This window comes from Panicum virgatum, chromosome 2N (genome assembly GCF_016808335.1).
Source record: "Panicum virgatum strain AP13 chromosome 2N, P.virgatum_v5, whole genome shotgun sequence".
NCBI lineage: Eukaryota > Viridiplantae > Streptophyta > Magnoliopsida > Poales > Poaceae > Panicum > Panicum virgatum.
In genome coordinates this window covers 4,306,477-4,323,731 of record NC_053146.1, presented here as the reverse complement: position 1 = coordinate 4,323,731, position 17,255 = coordinate 4,306,477, and the positions used below count along the sequence as shown (strand labels likewise).

The 17,255-nt window shown below is 47.0% G+C and overlaps 2 protein-coding genes and 1 pseudogene across 2 annotated transcripts; 1 reads left to right on the top strand and 2 right to left on the bottom strand.

The window, feature by feature from the left end:
* Positions 1 to 4,281: 4,281 nt before the first annotated feature.
* LOC120662277 lies at positions 4,282 to 4,638 on the bottom strand. The gene has a single exon (XM_039941460.1). The coding sequence runs from the start codon at positions 4,636 to 4,638 to the stop codon at positions 4,282 to 4,284; it is 357 nt and encodes a 118-aa protein (XP_039797394.1).
* A 770-nt stretch (positions 4,639 to 5,408) lies between these two features.
* Positions 5,409 to 7,383, top strand: LOC120659360 (annotated as a pseudogene).
* Positions 7,384 to 7,958: 575 nt separating this feature from the next.
* Positions 7,959 to 11,158, bottom strand: LOC120659361 (putative deoxyribonuclease TATDN1). The gene is made up of 12 exons (XM_039937477.1): positions 11,063 to 11,158; positions 10,881 to 10,901; positions 10,635 to 10,735; positions 10,483 to 10,540; positions 10,332 to 10,375; positions 10,167 to 10,247; positions 9,524 to 9,594; positions 9,343 to 9,453; positions 9,042 to 9,124; positions 8,580 to 8,796; positions 8,329 to 8,412; positions 7,959 to 8,140 (listed from the first exon to the last, which is right to left on the bottom strand). The coding sequence occupies exons 1-12, from the start codon at positions 11,088 to 11,090 to the stop codon at positions 8,065 to 8,067; spliced, it is 975 nt and encodes a 324-aa protein (XP_039793411.1). The 5' UTR covers positions 11,091 to 11,158; the 3' UTR covers positions 7,959 to 8,064.
* Between the last annotated feature and the right edge of the window lie 6,097 nt (positions 11,159 to 17,255).

Below are 17,255 nucleotides of genomic sequence, written 5' to 3'. Positions count from 1 at the left end.
GGAAATAAAAAAATCAAGTCAAAATATTTGTCAAAAGTTAGTCTGAATCTGGAACTCTAAGTTTTTAGTGCAACATAGGTTTTCAGTAGTAGCACAATGACTCTAATCCTAGAAAGTTTTGAAAGTGATTGAGTGTAGAATTATCCCAGAATGCTACTAAATTATAGTAAATGCATTAAAATTGTCCATGACTAAGAGGCCAAAAACACTAGAACCGACGAGATTTGTTTTGATCCTTTATATATTTGTAGGTTGTGAAGGTTCATGGGTAGATTATTGGATGGTGTTGTGGGGAGTAGCTAGAGATGACCTTAATTCGCAGCAGTGATTGTTTAGGTTGGACCTTGGATGGTTATCCTTTTCAATTAGTTGTCCTTGCTCTGGCATTTGTTCTTTTCTCTTTTTATTACATACAGCTCTTTTACTTTATTATTATATAACAGTGCTAATTGTACAAGTTTGGTGGTACTACCGGTGAAATAGTGGGTGTGCGGGTGATTATATATAAATTGCTGCTGCCATTGCACATGAGCGACCCAGTTCAGTTATTGTTTGATTAATTGAATTAGTTGGCTATGTGATTTGTGGTATGGATGATTAACATGGTTCTTCAGAAATTGTTTATCATTTTGATTGATGTCGGATGCATTTATATCTATTGTTTGTACATTCATTTCTATTGTTACGTTCACAAGACAGAGCGCACAACGGGCACCAAATGTTCTAGTTTATTTATCGGCGACGAGAAGCTGCACTGCCAGACCGCCGCTGAGCTCGCTTCCTCTCCAGCCTCATTGCTCCATTCTTCCGCTTCCTCGCCGGCCATGGCCGTCGCCGTCGCCACCGTCACCTTTCTCTCCCTGCACCAACCCACATCCAATGCCATCCCCGTCCTGCTCCCCAGCATCCGGCTCCAGAGCTTGCAGCGCCACCATGTCAGCCTTGCTGGGGAGGTGACTCCACCAAGTAGTAGAGAGGGGAAGAGGAGTCCTAAGGTCCAATTGAGAGACAACATATAAGTATGAGAGCAAGTGAGGTGCTCAAGTGGGTCCCTTCCTAATGTCCAGTTGCACCTAAGCTCATAGTGGGTACAATGTTCGTACATAGGCTCTTGGGCCTTTACATGAGGCCCATTTGCGAAGTGAGCTGGGCTATTCCCCCAGCAGGTCTCAGCCTCTGCCTCTTCGCATCCCCCCGTGCCCGCCGGTGAATCATATACATATTTTAGAAGATTTTTTCTTCCCCATCTTCCAGTGTTTCAGATTCGTGTGCATGTGTTGTGGTCCGTCTGATTTGATGCACAACATTCTTCTTCCTCCTACCGTCCGCCGCTACCACCCCCATTTGCTGCTGTCGGCTGATAGCCGTTCCCCTTCTACCTTGGGAACGGACGGGAGGGAGGGAGGTGAGCGGGAGCGGCTGGTGCAATGTCACCGCCGACCGCCGGTTGTGGTCGAGGTGGCGGTTTAGGATTAGGGTTTGGGTTACTGGGGGAGCTCTAATAGCCTGCGGCCATAGAAGAGGAAGGGGTCAGGACGCCAAAGGACCGATGGTGGCGGCGGTTTGGACGACTGAAGAGCAAAGATATATCTATTTTTCAGTAAATTCATCTTATAATAGCCCCTGGCTAACCCATTAGCCCCGTAAAGCCTAGACCAAAGGTGCCTAATAGCCTAGCCAGCCTCGAATCGATGCTTTTGTTGCGACATGCTAAGTTTTCTCCCATATTGCTAGTAGGTTGATGGGTCGCACTTCACACATGTAGGGATGTTGGATCCGATACTGGCTTGAGAATGATTCGGGCTGAAGTAACATGCTTCCAATACCACCAGATCGATAATGGAACGCTCCATCCCACCGTCGGAGATATATCACAATCACTTGAAATAAAACACTTCTGGCGCGTAATGGTATCTTGTATATTGAACTGTATGGGTTGAGTCGATGCGCTATTCACTTCTACATATAAAAAGAAAAATGGTTTTTTGTTGTATCTTTTGTGGATCCATGTCAAGGTATTGTGTGAAAGCTATCCTCGCCCTCGATAAAGCAAAGCAGACAAGGGCCGAGAAGAGCACGGCAATGTGGAAGTCAACGACTTTGCTTTGTCCCCCGGGATCCACCATAGGTTGGGTTTGAGAGCCGTGTGTTCCTTCTATTTCTCCAAGTAAAGCTCTTCACAAGGCAATACTGACAGTATCCGCTTGACCTTTTCTAAGCGGCGAGCTATTAATTGAATAGGCCGCATCTCAATACGATCATTCTCGTGTTACGAAGGTGTGGGCCTGCTTACTAATACGGAGAGGGTTCCGCCTGCTTGTGTGCTTCAAGAGGAGAATGGATAAAATCCATAGATAGTGCGGATAGAAAATGATAAGACTGACTACTATGGAAAACAAGACATCTCTTACTGCCAAAGACTGATAACACAAGTACCTTCGGCTGCTATCTATGGATGCTTGCTGCCAGGTCTGCAATGAATGCATACAACTAAGTAAACTCCTTTCCTACAAGGCAGCCATACTTTACCTTCGTTTCATTGCGACGGCGCACAGTGGTGCATTGAAGGGTGCTCGAGAGTCTGTGTCTCCTTTGAAACCGGCGAATATGACAAAATGAGGCATAGTTCCCAGCGGCTTCCCTGGGAATGGGGCGGGGGGTGCTTGTTGCTTCACATTCTTTCTATTCCATCCCAGTCCATTCCGAGCACTCTCTCCCGGCCCCTGAATAAGTCAGGCTATGTTAGCCTGGGCTGAGATGGGGATAACGAGTCATACCAGACCAACCCAATGAAATGCAAATAGGGATCAGAAATATGGTCAATATCACAATGAATAATGAAAGACCGTCTATACCCATATACAAATGGATGTTTTCATAAGGAAGCCCATCAGAGAGAAAGATACGCCACCTCAATTTACACCCTCACTTATATGAGTCGGCTAGAAACTCAAGGCCAAATCTTGATTTCGTTTTGCTTCTCCCGGATCGATCGATATACCAATAATAAAGTCTCCAGTCAACAGGTGGAATACATCGCATCAACCTAGGGGTGGAGGCGAGGTAGCACGATAGCGCCGCTGGCCGGGCGTGGATCGAACTGCCGGTGGGTAGTGACCAGCGGCGAGGGTCGCAAGCGGCTTTGGGTTAGAAAGGATGGGGTGGAAGGTGGTGGTGGAGGGTGGGTGGTGCGCCGACTGCTGGCGGAGGTGGAGGAGGCGCCAGGGGCTGGGAAGAAGGATAGGAGGCCTCATGAGCCTTTATGGGCTTATAGGTGCTCATATCTATCTTCTCTCGTGCGAGGTAGAGCATCCAAATTTGTAGCGCGTCATTGAATCCTCTCGGCGTCAATGCCCGAGGTTTGGATTCCTCCACTATCTCTCTACCTCCGTTTTCCCCCAATCTCTTGTTGTTTTCAACATCCCTGCTCACCAGATCCAACCAGTCAAATCCATCCTCAATTGCGCATCCCTCAGGAAGAAATCATCCCAAGCCCGTGCACAACAATGATTCAAGCGGAATTGAAGAAGGGCCACTTAAAATCCACTCGAGCAGTTGAATCGACCCCATGACTCTAGTCGTGGCTCCAGCCGGGCTCCAAAAGCTGATGGTGCTCCATCCACCGGCAGCTTTCCTGCTGTTGGTGCTCATTATGCTCATCTTGCGGGAGCATGGTTACTAGCGGTGTCCCTTTTCATGGTTACTAGCGGTGTCCCTTTTCCTTCATGGCTGAATCATCTCCTCCTGGCAGCTGGTTCCTTGAGGTAGTAACTGAAATTGCATGCTTTTTCGTTGCCTTTGTGGTGCTGTTTGAATTGGCTCCTAGCTAGTATATTTGACTAATTGGCAAGCTAGCATGACGGCAATTCCAGTCTAAACCAGTGGAGAACTAACAAACGAACAACCCCGTGCTGCTAAAAGGATCTGTATAGCTCATTCAAAAGTTTCAAACCTTTAGTTTAGTTTAGAAGTTCAGGCTTTCAGTTTCAATTTCAGAAGTTTTAGGCTTATAATTTCAGTACCTTTTAGTGATGGCCACACAACAAATTTGCATAACTGATCTTTGTACATGTATGAAGGCAAATAATAAATCTTCTTCATAAAAACTGGTAGACACCATGCATTGGAAATGTAATATCTATATATAGATTTAATATTCTCTTTCCTTTAGACACCATTCGTAGATATCTTGGGTTTCCTTTGATACCACCCATACACTTTCGGAGAAATAAAGAAAATACCACCCATACCCGTGGACACCTTGGCTTGTGAATGGTCTACTCAAACCTCCTCGCCGGGGACGCGGACGGCGCGCAGGAGCACGGGTAAGTAGTAGTGGGCGTGCGCGTCCATGCACTTCCTGAGGTTGGCGGTTACCTCGTCGCAGCGCTCATCGAAGTCGGCGCCCTCCTTCTGCGCCGCCTCGAAGCACTCCTCCAACGCCACGTAGGCGTCCTTGCAGCCCCCGGCCTTCATGAAGAAGCAGAACTCGCACTCACATTCCTCCTCCGCCTCCGCAGCTCCGGGTGCGGCTGCTTCCGGGACCGGTTCTCGCGGCGCCTCTTCTCGGCCAGCCGCGGCGGGTGGGGAGCGCTCTTGCGCGGGGATCGGCTGCGCGGCGGGCTCGGGGGACGCCATTGGCTTTACTGCGATCTGCGCGCGCGCGAGGTGGCGGTAGGGTTTTTTTATCCGACCGACCGGACCGAAACGCCGGCGTCCGGTTCCGGCTAACCGGTCCGGTTTGACCGGTTACCGGTAAAAACCGGTCAAACTCAAATTTGAATTCAAAACCCGCAGTTATACCGGTTTCGAACGGCTAACCGGCCGGTTAGACCGGTTTACCGGTCCGGTTTGACCGGTTACCGGTCGGTTTGACTGGTAACCGGTCGGTTTGACTGGTAACCGGCTAAATTCAATTTTTTTCTTTTTTTGTTTAAATTCAAATATCCGCAAAGTATACTAAATGAATGTTTGTATAACATGTTTTAGGCTAAATGAACCCTCCAACCCTTTTTTTACTACTTTTACATTGTATTTGTATACTTTTGTATGCACGTTTTTTTTGTTTAACTTCAAATGCTCGCAAAGTATACTAAATGAACGAATATTTGAAAAAATTTGACATCATTAAATTCATCACAACTTGAAGTATTTTTAAGATTTTTTGGGGATTTTTCCATTTTTTAGAATTCAAATTTAAAATTTGAATTTGGGCCCGGTTTGAACCGGCCGGAACCGGAACCGGTCCGGGCCGGTTAGACCGGTAACCGCGGTAACCGGTCCGGTTCCTAGCGGTTTTTTTAACCCTGGGTGGCGGTGAGCTTCTTGGGGAGGAAGAAGAGTCGCGTTTCGGGCCCATAAGCTCATGGACCACTCGGCCCAACAGGTAGCGGATAAGGAAGGAGGAGAAATTTATTTATCGGCGGCGAGAGGAGAGGCTCCTCCGCCGCCGCTGCACTCTCACTTCACTTGCTGCCTCTCCGGCCCTTCTCGCTCCATTCTCCGCTTCCTCGCCGGCCATGGCCGCCGCCGCCGTCGCCGCCGCCACCTTCCGCTCCCTGCAGCAGCCCGTGTCCAACGGTGTCCCCGTCCCGCTCCCCAGCGTCCGGCTCCAGGGCCTCCAGCGCCACCGCGCCGGCCTCGGCCTCCGCCTCTTCGCGTTCCCCCGCGGCCGCCCCGTCCTGCTCCCGCCCTCCGCCGCGGCCGCCGGCGAGGCGTTCTCGTCGGACGGAGAGGAGTTTGGCGGGGAAGAGGAGTACTTCGACGAGGGAGAGAGCGAGGCGGAGGAGGAGCAGGAGGTCGAGGCCCCGCGCGCGTACTAGTCGCCACGAAGCCGGCCGCCGCGCGGCGAGGATCCCGGCCGGCTCTTCGTCGGCAACCTGCCCTACACCTTCACCTCCGAGGAGCTCTCCGAGGCCTTCGCCGAGGCCGCCAGGGTCGACGACGCGCAGGTACCGCCGCCGTGCCCGCCCCAAACCGACCAAACTGCGTCGGCAGTTTCTGAAGAGCAACCGTGGCTGATGGCTCTGTTGCTGCAGATAATCTACGACAAGGTCACCAACCGGAGCCGCGGCTTCGCCTTCATCACCATGGCCACCGCCGAGGAGGCCGCCAAGGCCATCCAGATGTTCGATGGCGCCGTGAGTCCCACTCGGCCACTCCCACACCAATTGGATCAATCCTTCCTCAATTCGTAGAATTGGTGTCTTCTTCCCCATGCCCATCAATGTGGATGTCTTTGCTGACATGATCTTGGCATGTGTGTTAATGAAGCTGCTGGGAGGGAGGACGGCGAGGGTGAACTACCCGGAGGCGCCGCGGGGCGGGGAGAGGAGAACGGTCACAATGGCTGGCCGCAGGCGTGACGATGACACTTACAAGATTTACGCCGGCAACCTGGGGTGGGGAGTGCGAGCAGACGCACTGAGGTCAGTGTTCTAGGGCCAGTCCGGCTTGCTTGATGCCAGGGTCATCTTTGAGCGTGACACTGGGCGGTCCAGGGGGTTCGGGTTCGTTTCCTTCAGGACCGCAGAGGATGCACAGGCTGCATTGGATGCTTTGGATGGAGTGGTATGTTCTGTCTTGACCTAGTACAATGTTGTTCAGTTTCTCTACATCTTCACTGAATTTATGCAAAGGCCAATTGATGCAATAGCTTTGCAATATATGCATACTTAAAATTGAATCACGAATTTACAGCACACAAGCAACTAATATATGAGTTTGCAGTGCTAAAGGGACTGGACAATGCATAGCTGGTAATTCCATTTTATCGATGTAGCTTGTGACTTGTGGTGTCATTACAATGTTTAATTCTACTTGAGTGTACTGTCTTACTTCACATTCAGATCACCTTGGCAAAGCAGTGTTTAACATGGTTTTGAAATGGCAATGCAGGAGTTGGAAGGGAGACCTCTGCGGCTTAGCCTGGCAGAACAGAACCCACAACCTGGTTCTCCACCTAGCGCTGTGCAGGCACAGCAGGAAGAAACCGCTTCAGACATATCTGATGCAGAGACGGAAGCAACTAGTTATTCAGAACTATCTGAAGCAGAATTCAACGAGAGCAACTTACAGACATCCACAACTTATTAATTACTACAAACCAGGGGTTATGAGACATGTTGTAATTGTAATGACTTCCAAATTCTGCCAATTCAAATCCAAATTGTACCTATTTGAGCGAAAATTTTGACACCAGTGAAGCTGTAGTGAGGATTCAGCATTTCAGCTATAGATACTAGAATGTGTTAGGCATCTAGATACTTCTGTTATTCTTGTATTGTATTATGCAAAATATATTGTTCTAAAGTGCAACAGTGTAGCCCTTTCGCTTCCTGTAAAATGATCCATTTCACATGTTATATTATTTGTTCAGTGTCAGATAATCTCATAGGTGAACTATTTCAAATAGTTCTAGAAGAAAAGATACTATCAGTGGAAGTTATAGCTCTATTTTCTGCAAATCCGTTTCCATATGAAAATGAACTCTATTTGAATGAATTCAGGACATATACCCCACAGTTCAGAGGTTCACATCACACGGCAATTTGGTGATGATCGAAGGGAAAAAAAAACTCGACCGGGCGGGGGAAAGACCGCCCCCGCGGCATTATAATTAAGAAGAGGCCAAGATGACCCCGGCCGAGAAACCCCCCGAACCCCGGCTCTTGAGCTTGGAACTGGTGCCACGTTCCTGGGACCGTTACCCAACGGGCCGGGCCTAAGCTGACAACACAGCCCACTGGGTTGGTGCCACGTTCTTGGGGCCGTTACCTACCGGGCCGGGCCCAGGCTGACAACACAACCCAAGTCATCAAGAGCACAGCGAGGGTTTTTTTTCCGCAGGCGGGGAAATCCGCCCCGGTGGGGATTCGAACCCCCCACCTGCGGGTGCCGCTGGCTGCGCCCAGACCAACTGAGCTAACAACCTTTGGCATGATCGAAGGACAAAAGTGTGGCAAACCAAAGCATATTTCATAGCCATATTGGAAGTCGGAACATGAAGCCAAGCAACAAGCACATATAATTTTTCTTTTTTCAAAAGCCATTCACTCTGCAGGATCAGCTATCCTGGACATTAGTACCACTCTCAAGTTGTGCTTCTGCAGATGCATCAAGGTCTTGGGGAAAGAAAAGTCTGCAAAGTTGGGCAGATCACAGGAATTAAAAACATGAGGCACCACAGAGCTGGAGCTAGCAGTATTAACAAAATGAATTAGGTGAGTATTTGAGATATCGAAGAACCATAAGCACCAGGGGCGTAGGTTGTCCCTAAGTTATTGACAGGCAGTTGAAAGTTCTCAGCTTGATACACAGTGAGCTTACCTGCAAGTGTTGTGGTACAGCGTTTTACTTAAGCCTTCTATGTCTGTGATCCCTTTGCATCCAGCCACTACCTCAAGAACTTGCCTGAAATTGATAATTATGTAGTTACCACAACTTTTATTGGAGTCAAATATGAATGACATAAAAGGGATGAGTTCAACTCGCAGTCTAGCAGTAGTTGAATAATCATAACATATAGCACAAGGTTAATGAAACACATCATTCAATTATGCAAAACTGTTGTGAGTTACCTGACTAAACAAGGCTCATTGCGGCCTTTTACCATTGAATCTGGCTCATACTTTTCTTTCTTCTTGGATGGCCAGACTGATTTTACATACTGGCTTCCAGCATGAGTATTTCTTATGTCACAATATGGAGAATCTGTCTCTATCATCAATCTCTCAACAGGAATGCCCCGAAGAACTTCAAGATTTTCATTAGTTTTTAGAGAACAGCCATTAACACCTGCAGCCGTGGTTCATAAATTCTTTATTATCTATCTGACCCTACTGGGAAATAATGAATGAGCAGATATCAAATTCTACAGTTGCTAAGTATCCAGACGGAGTTTTAAACACAGAACTGAATCACAAAGTGGAGTTACTATATAAATTGAACTAACTTGTTTTGCTACTAATGGAGGAGTTTTTAAGTAAATTTAGCTTGTAGTTATCATGTTGCATCAAATACTGCCAAGCGAGGGAGATGACCTATAAACATCTTCTCAAAAGAAAGGAGCTTGTCACGATCTTCTGCTGAGTCAGTGAAGGAGTGTGTAACCCCACCAGGGAATCTGGCAAATAGAAAATTGGCTCTCAGATATAGAGGTCAGGGAGTACTGGAGTAGCTATAAACAATTGAGAGTAAGTTGAATGGGTGGTAAAAATTTCATAGTCTACTTTCGACTGTTTCTCTTCATGTTTTCATCCTCCACACTGGACTACTGGAGAAGTGTATCTAGCAGGGCATCAATTCAAGAACACCATTTATGGAACAAAGAAGATATAGTACCTGTACAAATTTCTTGACATGATTTCACAGAAGTCTTCACCAGCAGCCCGCATGTGAAGAAACATCGGTAATTTTACTGCTTCAGCCAACTCAAACTGTTTCTCGAAGTACCTAATACGAAATGAAACTCAGAAAATGTACAGATTAAAATTAAATGCATAATGTGAGCAAGAGAACATACTTCTTTTGTACATCTGCCGGACAGAAGTGAAGCCTATCATAATCCAAACCACATTCACCAACAGCAACAACCTGTAGAAATTGAACTCCAGATGTAAGATTACAAGTGTTTTTCCCTGTGGAAAGAGAGAGTGGCTGGGGGACTAACCTCTGAATGTCTTGCTACAAAAAATATCACATCTAAATATTTCAAAACTTAAAGATCATATCAAATATCTTTGCATGAAAATGCTGCTGAACTGTGGATTGTCAAGGGCATCGTTGCACATTCTATATGAATCGAGTTATGCACTCGATCCTTTTGACCTACACTAAAGTTCTTGTTTACTGCAACTACTACTGTACATATTATATCCGATCCCTGGTGCTTTTGTATGACTTTGTGCCTAGCCTACCTTAACTTTGCTACGGATAAAAATGTGTTATTGCTGTTATTAGGTCTTTTGTGAACAATGAGCGAGATCCTTGATTCACATAACAATGTTAAAGTAAGAGCTCATGTGAACATTCATTGCCTCCAATCCACACATGACTGTGTAACTGTTCCCTAGCAAGTTATTATAAATGGTTACAAGAGAATGATAGTCAGGACAGAGTTTTCATCTATTATTCTGATGGCAAACTATGTATAACCCAGACACAACCTTGCCTTTCTCTATGCCCTCCTTGGCTAGAGCCAGCAATGCCTGAAAATGCCCCTCCGGGTCTCCACTCTCCTCAAACTCCTATAACCACCCAAAATGCACAAGATTAGATAACAGAACCACAAATGACCTATTGCAAACACCAACCCAAAAAATGCCAATTACCCCACATCTCGTCGGGTGTACGCCGACCGTGCAGAACAGCCTCCCTGCATTGTACAGATACAAGACAGATTTTCAGGCACATTACATCGAACACTCCAGAAGCACCACCAAGCACACCAGTCAATGGACCATATCAAGCGATTGAACTCACCGTCGGTCTCGGCGATCTCCAGTGCCTCCCTGGACTCCTTCAGAGACCCTCCGGTGACCTGCCGTGCACCAAACAAGAGCGCAAGAAATTGCTAAAAAACCAAGGCAATTAAGCAGGAGACTGCGAAAGGACCGGCGACCGGGGGGCATTACAATGATGCGGTCGACGCCGGCGGCCCAGGCGCGCGCCAGCACGGCCGGGATGTCAGCGGCGTGGCACTGCTTGCCGTGGTAGATGCCCTTGAACATGCCATCTTCACAGCAGTAGCAGCGGACAGCGCGGCGGACGCCACACGGAAAAGAAAATAAAAGAGAGACAGGCAAGAATCAGCCAACCACGTAAACGCTAAGCAGGAAGAGAAGAACGAAATGGGAAGCTATTTTTGAAGCACGAGTTACCGGTGAAGTTGACTGCGATGTCTGGTGTAGTGATCACCGCGCCGGAGACGGAGAAGAAGGTCAGTGGAGGGCAAAGTAAAGGCACACAGGGTCAGTTCGGGTAAGAGCCGCGAAGGAGGGGGGGGGGGGGGGGTGGGGGGCGATAGAGGGCGGTGCTGAGAGGGAGAGAGACGGGGACTTACCGATGAGCTTGACGGCGGTGGACGCCATGGTCGCGGCGCGCGAGGAGGGTGGAGATGGGAGTCAATCTGAGTCTGACTAAAAACGAAGGATTTTTTTTTAAAAAAAAACAAAAATCAGGAAGAAAAAACAATGGAGTTTCATGAGGCTCCTCCGAAGCACCCACTTGGGCTGGGCTGAGGCGCTAAGCCGATTCTGGCCCGTCCCTAGTAATGGGCCTAATAGCGCACGCTCCAACGACAAATAGGCCGCTCTCCATTTGTTCGCCTTTTCTCCTTCAAAATTACGATGCTCCAATAACTACAGTTACTATTTAATAAAAATAACTACAGTTACTCATTATCTTATGAGGATTACAGTTTTTTTTATAAAAGTACTGCAATTACTCATACCATTTGATCCTCATCTAATGGACCACCTACCGCTTCTTGCAACCTATGAAAGCTACTTACTCTCTCCGTCTCTAAATAACTGTCGCTTTCGCTTCTCGAGAAATAATTTTGATTATTTTTATATAGAAAAATATTAATATTTATGATACATAATTAATATCATTAGATAAATATTTTAATCTAGTTTTTTAACAAATTTATTTGGAGATACAAATATTACACGTTTTTTTCTATAAATCGAGTCAAACTTGTGTCACGCACACTAATAGCGACACTTAAAAAAGGACAGAGTAGTAATTCTTAGGTACTTTTTTTAATCCTAGCTGTTGCTGAGCTCATATAAGTATCGAAATGCGCGAAGATTGGAGAAGGAACAATTTGCTGAAAATTTTGACAAGACCCGGCGCCGGCATATATATCTCATTTCTTGAGGTAGCTAGCTAGATCGATCTTCTGGGTGTTATGCTTCTTGTTTTGTATGGTGTTGATGAAAATGATGACTTGCTACCTAAAAACAGAGAGAGGGGGTGAAAACTATACATGGCCAGACGGGCCGCATGGCACGGCACTGGCACGAGCACGGTCAGGCACGACACTATGCCGCGCTCGTGCCTCGCCGTGCTGTGCCGCCTCGGGCCACTGTGCCGAGAGCTAGGCACTAGCACGGCCCTACGGGCGCCTGGCCGTGCCGTGTCGTGCCTTCAGGCACGGCGGCCCCGCCGTGCCCATGTCGGCTCGCCACGGCGCCGTGCCGAGGCGACGCCGCACCGTCGCGCCGCCGCTTCGTCATGCCACACCACAGCTCTGACACGCCGTCGAGCTGCCGCGCCACCACTCCGACTCGCAACGCCTCGCGCGCGAGGTCGTGGTGCCGCTGCAGCGGCCCGTTGCGCGCCTGCGTCACACAAATAGAGCGGGGAGTGGCATGGAGATCCGGAGATGGAGGAGGGGAGGTCGTTGGGGCACTGCAGCAGGAGCAGGAGCGACGATTTCGGGTGCAAGGAGCGGAAGCAGGCAAGCGGCGGCGGCGGAAGGGAGGGACGGAATGGAGGGGGCGGCGGCAAGAGGGTGACCGAGGGGGGCGGCGCTGGGTTGTTGCGTGAGGATGGAGGCTCCTGTGGGAAAGTGGTGTTGAGTTTTATACTTAGGTTTTGCAAATTGGGATGCAAGATGGGCCGTTAAAAAGCCATGTCTGTTGGTGTTATCGGGCCGGCATCGTGCCAGCCCATTAGTCGTGCCGTGCTCGTGCTAGTGCCGCGGGCTGGACCTGCGGCCCAGGCACTATATAGACCGTGCCTCGTGCCGGCACTGACACTATGGTGTCGTGCCCGTGCCATGCCAGGACTGTGCTTTTTCGGATCGTGTTCGTGCTGGCCCATCGAGCCTGGCCCATTTGGCCAACTATCGTGAAAACCTTGAACCTGTGAGTTGCAACATGCAAATGCTTGGGTTGGGAGGTCTTGGGAAAATATTTCTGTCAAGAAATAGAGTTTGATTTGCATTGCAGTATTGAGCTGGTCGATCTTCCAAAGTTGTCCTCGTCCAGGGAACCGTTACTCAATTGTGTAGAGACATATGTTAGCAAGGGAAAAATCAGCTGCACAACCATCCTCTCTGTAATAACCAACCCTAGGCCTTCTCACCAATCGTTTCTGTTGCAACAATGAATCAATAATCCCGACTTTATCATTAATGAAGCAAATTAAACAACTTTTGTGTGTATTTAGAACTTGACAGCTAAATTGATTGTTATTTGCGTACCGATTTTGTAGCAAATTCATTTGGACTTGCATATCAATAGGCATAAAAATGTGCTCAAACTTAATTTCACGAAAATTTCATTCTGCCAACTATCTTGAGCTTACTCTTAATGATTATTTCTTAAAAGGAAGTCGATAAACTCAGCTCAGTCTTGGTCTTTGCAGTCATCCATCGTACGAGGCTCATCAATGCAACTGAGGTCAATCCGAGAGATGCGTCGACTCGGTGAGGTTAGTGCGCCTCTGACTTTGGCGGCTTCGGCAAAGCAAGCGGTGGAGAAACTCTTTCGCGAAGGACTTTCGCCGCACCACATGGACGCGTTGCATGACATATTTCCGATGTTGAAGAACAAGAGCAAAAGCTCTCCCTCCGTGAGATGGAGCGTTGACTGAGGGCTACGCTTAAAGCCAGTCATTAGAATTTGAGATGTTGTGCGGGATGTAAGTAGTTCATGTTGGAGTTTATCTTTCAGGTTGTGTTTAGCTGGCTTGCCACTTGTGTCCATCTGGAGTCAATTCCATTTGGGTTGTAACCGAACACTGTACCAATTTCTTTTTCATCTTAATATAATGATACGCTACGCGCATATTCTTTTTCATCTTAATATAATGATACGCTACGCGCATATTCGAGAGAAAAAAAGTCACTCCAGGAAGTATACAAGCTCCTAACCCCAAAAGGTTGTTATAGATTTGGACTGTTCATACTAGTTCATGGCGTGCAGTCAAACCAAAGTTCATCAGTAGCTTGCACGTTTTCTCTCTACTGCTATTTTCTCTTTAAATTTTTTCACCTCAAAGTCCAGATAATACGGTAATCAATTGACCTGCCATCTACCCTTGTGCACAAGCCATATATTACCCTATCGTCTTGTTATCCTCGCCTTCTATATATATAAGTGTCTGACTGGGAGCAGAGGGTTTGGGAAGGGGTGATGCTCTTCCAAAGTCGAGAACACAAGAGAAACTAGCTAGGCAGTGCGCTGACCAGATTTAGATACATGCGCCGAGATCTATGGCTCACTGCTTGGATGGGAATCCTTGCTTCCTTTGAAGAGTCATGCTGTTGTCATGTGTGCATAGTTCAGGTGTGTGGAATGATGGGGTTAGGAGAGGTCAGGTGTGCTTCCATTTGTCCGCAGTATGAGGCTCCGGCATCTGAGTAGATGGCAACAAGATGGGGCAGAATCGCTAGCTGATGGGTTAGACATGCCTGATTAACTTTGCTTGTGCATCAATTGGTTTGTTATTGGCTCCCAAAGAAGGTTGCTTGATCAGGTCAGCAATCACAATTAAGACGGTAGCCAAACAATCCACAATATATATAGGAGCACTTCTCATTTTTTGGAAACGAAAGAAAGATTATGTGATTAGGCAAGCGCATTTCTCTACAATGGAACCACATTTTATGAAGAGTGCTGATTTACCATCCTAAGAGTGAGCAACTTCTTTAAAAAATATTGCAAAGAGTTGATTGCAACTTGCTTGTGTCTTTTCCTGACACATAACCACAAATCCTAATGACTGATGACACGGCCCAACACTACAAGAAAAATGGTATTTCGTCCCTGCATGTTAGCACCGGTCATCATTTGGTTCGGTACTAAAGTTGACATGGAGCCATTTTAGTACCGGGTCAAAATTTGTAAGCCACCGGAGCCATTTTAGTACCGGCTCATAACACCACCTGGTACTAAAAGTCACATTTTAGTACCGGTTGGTGTTTCGGCCCGGTACTAAAATGACGCAGCCATTAGTAATGGTCAATGGCACCGACCGGTACTAAAGGGTGACATTTAGTACCGGTCGGCGTTTTTGGCCCGGTACTAAATATGCCTCTATGGTTACTTCAAAAAGAAAGCATCTCATACCTAGTCACATGTGGTGTACTGGTTGGATGGTAAGAAACTTACACGCATGGGATGTAGATGGTTCAGAGGAATCAGAAACTGTCGCACACACACCCAAAGCAATGTTGGGGATCGGCCGCCGTGCGAAGGCCACATCGAGTTCTTGAGCTGGAAGCCAACAACCGTGCGAGGCCAAGCTGCGCCGGGCGCAGGCGGCGAGCGTGATTGAAGGAAATGCGCAGCGACTGGATTTTTTTATTTTATGAATTTTCAAAAATATACATCCAACCAAAAAATTTGCAGATCTATATAGCCGAATAAAATGGCTACAGCCGGATGAACCGGCAGTAGATAGATGCAGAAACCTTACTGCCAATACATCCAGCGGAATTTCCCTAGCCAGGACAACACACTTTGAGAAAATCATAACTAATTTGTATGAACTCGGATGTAGATGAGCTTTATATGAGAATTGTAGGTTTCGATGAGATCTACAACTTTGTAGTTCAATTTTTTTCCGTCAAAAGTCATATTGAGGCTTAAATAATCAATAAAAGCCTTAGATCTAAAATTTAGTTTTGGATCTGAATCTTGTGTCAATTATTTGAGCAACAAGATGGCTCTGAATAAAAATGTCGGAACTACAAACTGTGCGATGCGTTTTTTATTTCGTCTAGATTTAAGTCTCCATGCAGGTGCTGGAAAAAAAATTGGAATTCTTAGTGAAGTGAAAGCTGCTAGGAATCAGATGAGTTCTATTTTAGTCACAGTATAATCTATTGCCTCTTTCTTTCATGTGCTTTGTAACTTATTATTCAACTGCACAAGCAGTAGCACAGCTGCATTATTCTCTGCACAATTTTGCACTGAAGTAACCTGGACACAGTTTCACATGCAATGACTGTGTACATGGTTCATATATATATATGCATATAAATTACCTCACAATTAATGGCTTTCGTATTTTTGGTTTGTGAATATTACATACCTTGTTAGTTGTTATTTATCAGTGCCAGAACAACACAGAGGCTGGCACTTCCATATTGCTTCTCCATCTCCATGCCTTTTGCTTGGTTCTGCTGATTGGTTGCCCAGGTAATAACACTAATTAATTCACGCATGATTATACCTTACAAACCATTCTTACAGTTAAATAAAATAAGAACAGGAGGGTGCCACTGCTCGGACGGTAACAGAGCAGGAGGGTGCTGGCGCCGGCGCCACGCAGTGCTGGCCGACCAGCGCCCGCGCGTGGTGGAGTGCCTTGGCCAAAGTGCCCGCACCACAGGGGGGCGTGAAGGTTGCGGCCACGTGGGGGAGCGGCTTGGCCGCCAAGCCTGCACTGCAAGGGGACGGGCCGCCTTCGCCGGGAGGGAGCTTGCCTGCGGTGGCCTTGACGGCGAAGGCAATGGAGGGGTCATAGAGCGGGATGAGGCCGAACTGCCTGAGAGGTCGCGAGGGGCTCGAGCAGTGTCGCACATGTGCGTGTCGCACATGTACTCTACTAGTGTATTATTAGGCCTTGTTTAGTTGCAGGTGTAAAGTTTTTGAAAGGGAATCTTTCTACATTTGAAGTACTAAACATAGACTAATTACAAAATTAATTACAGAACTCATCTTTAAATCGCGAGACGAATCTAATGAGCTTAATTAATTCGTCATTAGATGTTGTTTACTGTAGCATTACTGAGCAATTTAGCGTCTAATTACGGTCTAATTAGGTTTATTAGATTCGTCTCACGATTTACAGGCAAACTGTGCAATGCATTTTTTATTTCGTCTAGATTTAAGTCTCCATGCAGGTGCCAGAATTTTTTTTTGGAATTTTAAATTATGCAACTAAACAAGGGCTTAGCTGTAAAGACGGGCCGGGGGGGGGGGGGGGGGGGTTCCCGGCCGATAAATAGAGGGGCAGTGACTATTATTGTTTTTCGTGACTATGCCTAAGCACGTTTTTTATTAAGAAGGTGACTATTATGATTGTTATCTGTTTAGGATCTCGATTGTATTTTTCTTCCTGTTGATCTGAGTCTTATATCCAACACATTAATAAACTTGATGGAACTAGAAATGTAAGACGCCAATATGTTTTTAGCATGCTGCCAATGATCAGTGTCATCCCAACTGCGCAGGGAATTAGGGCCTGCTTGGTTACATACAATCCTGGCGTAGGCAGCTGCCGATGCCAGGCAG

What these genes read in the sequence shown, in the direction of transcription:
- LOC120662277 (XM_039941460.1), bottom strand. Translation starts at nt 4,638, where the DNA reads ATGGCGTCCCCCGAGCCCGCCGCGCAGCCGATCCCCGCGCAAGAGCGC.
- LOC120659361 (XM_039937477.1), bottom strand. Translation starts at nt 11,090, where the DNA reads ATGGCGTCCACCGCCGTCAAGCTCATCG. An exon ending in CCGGCGTCGACCGCATCATT is followed by an intron (nt 10,541 to 10,634) that starts GTAATGCCCCCC and finishes GGTGCACGGCAG; the next exon opens with GTCACCGGAGGGTCTCTGAA. An exon ending in ATGTCAAGAAATTTGTACAG is followed by an intron (nt 9,125 to 9,342) that starts GTACTATATCTT and finishes TCTATTTGCCAG; the next exon opens with ATTCCCTGGTGGGGTTACAC.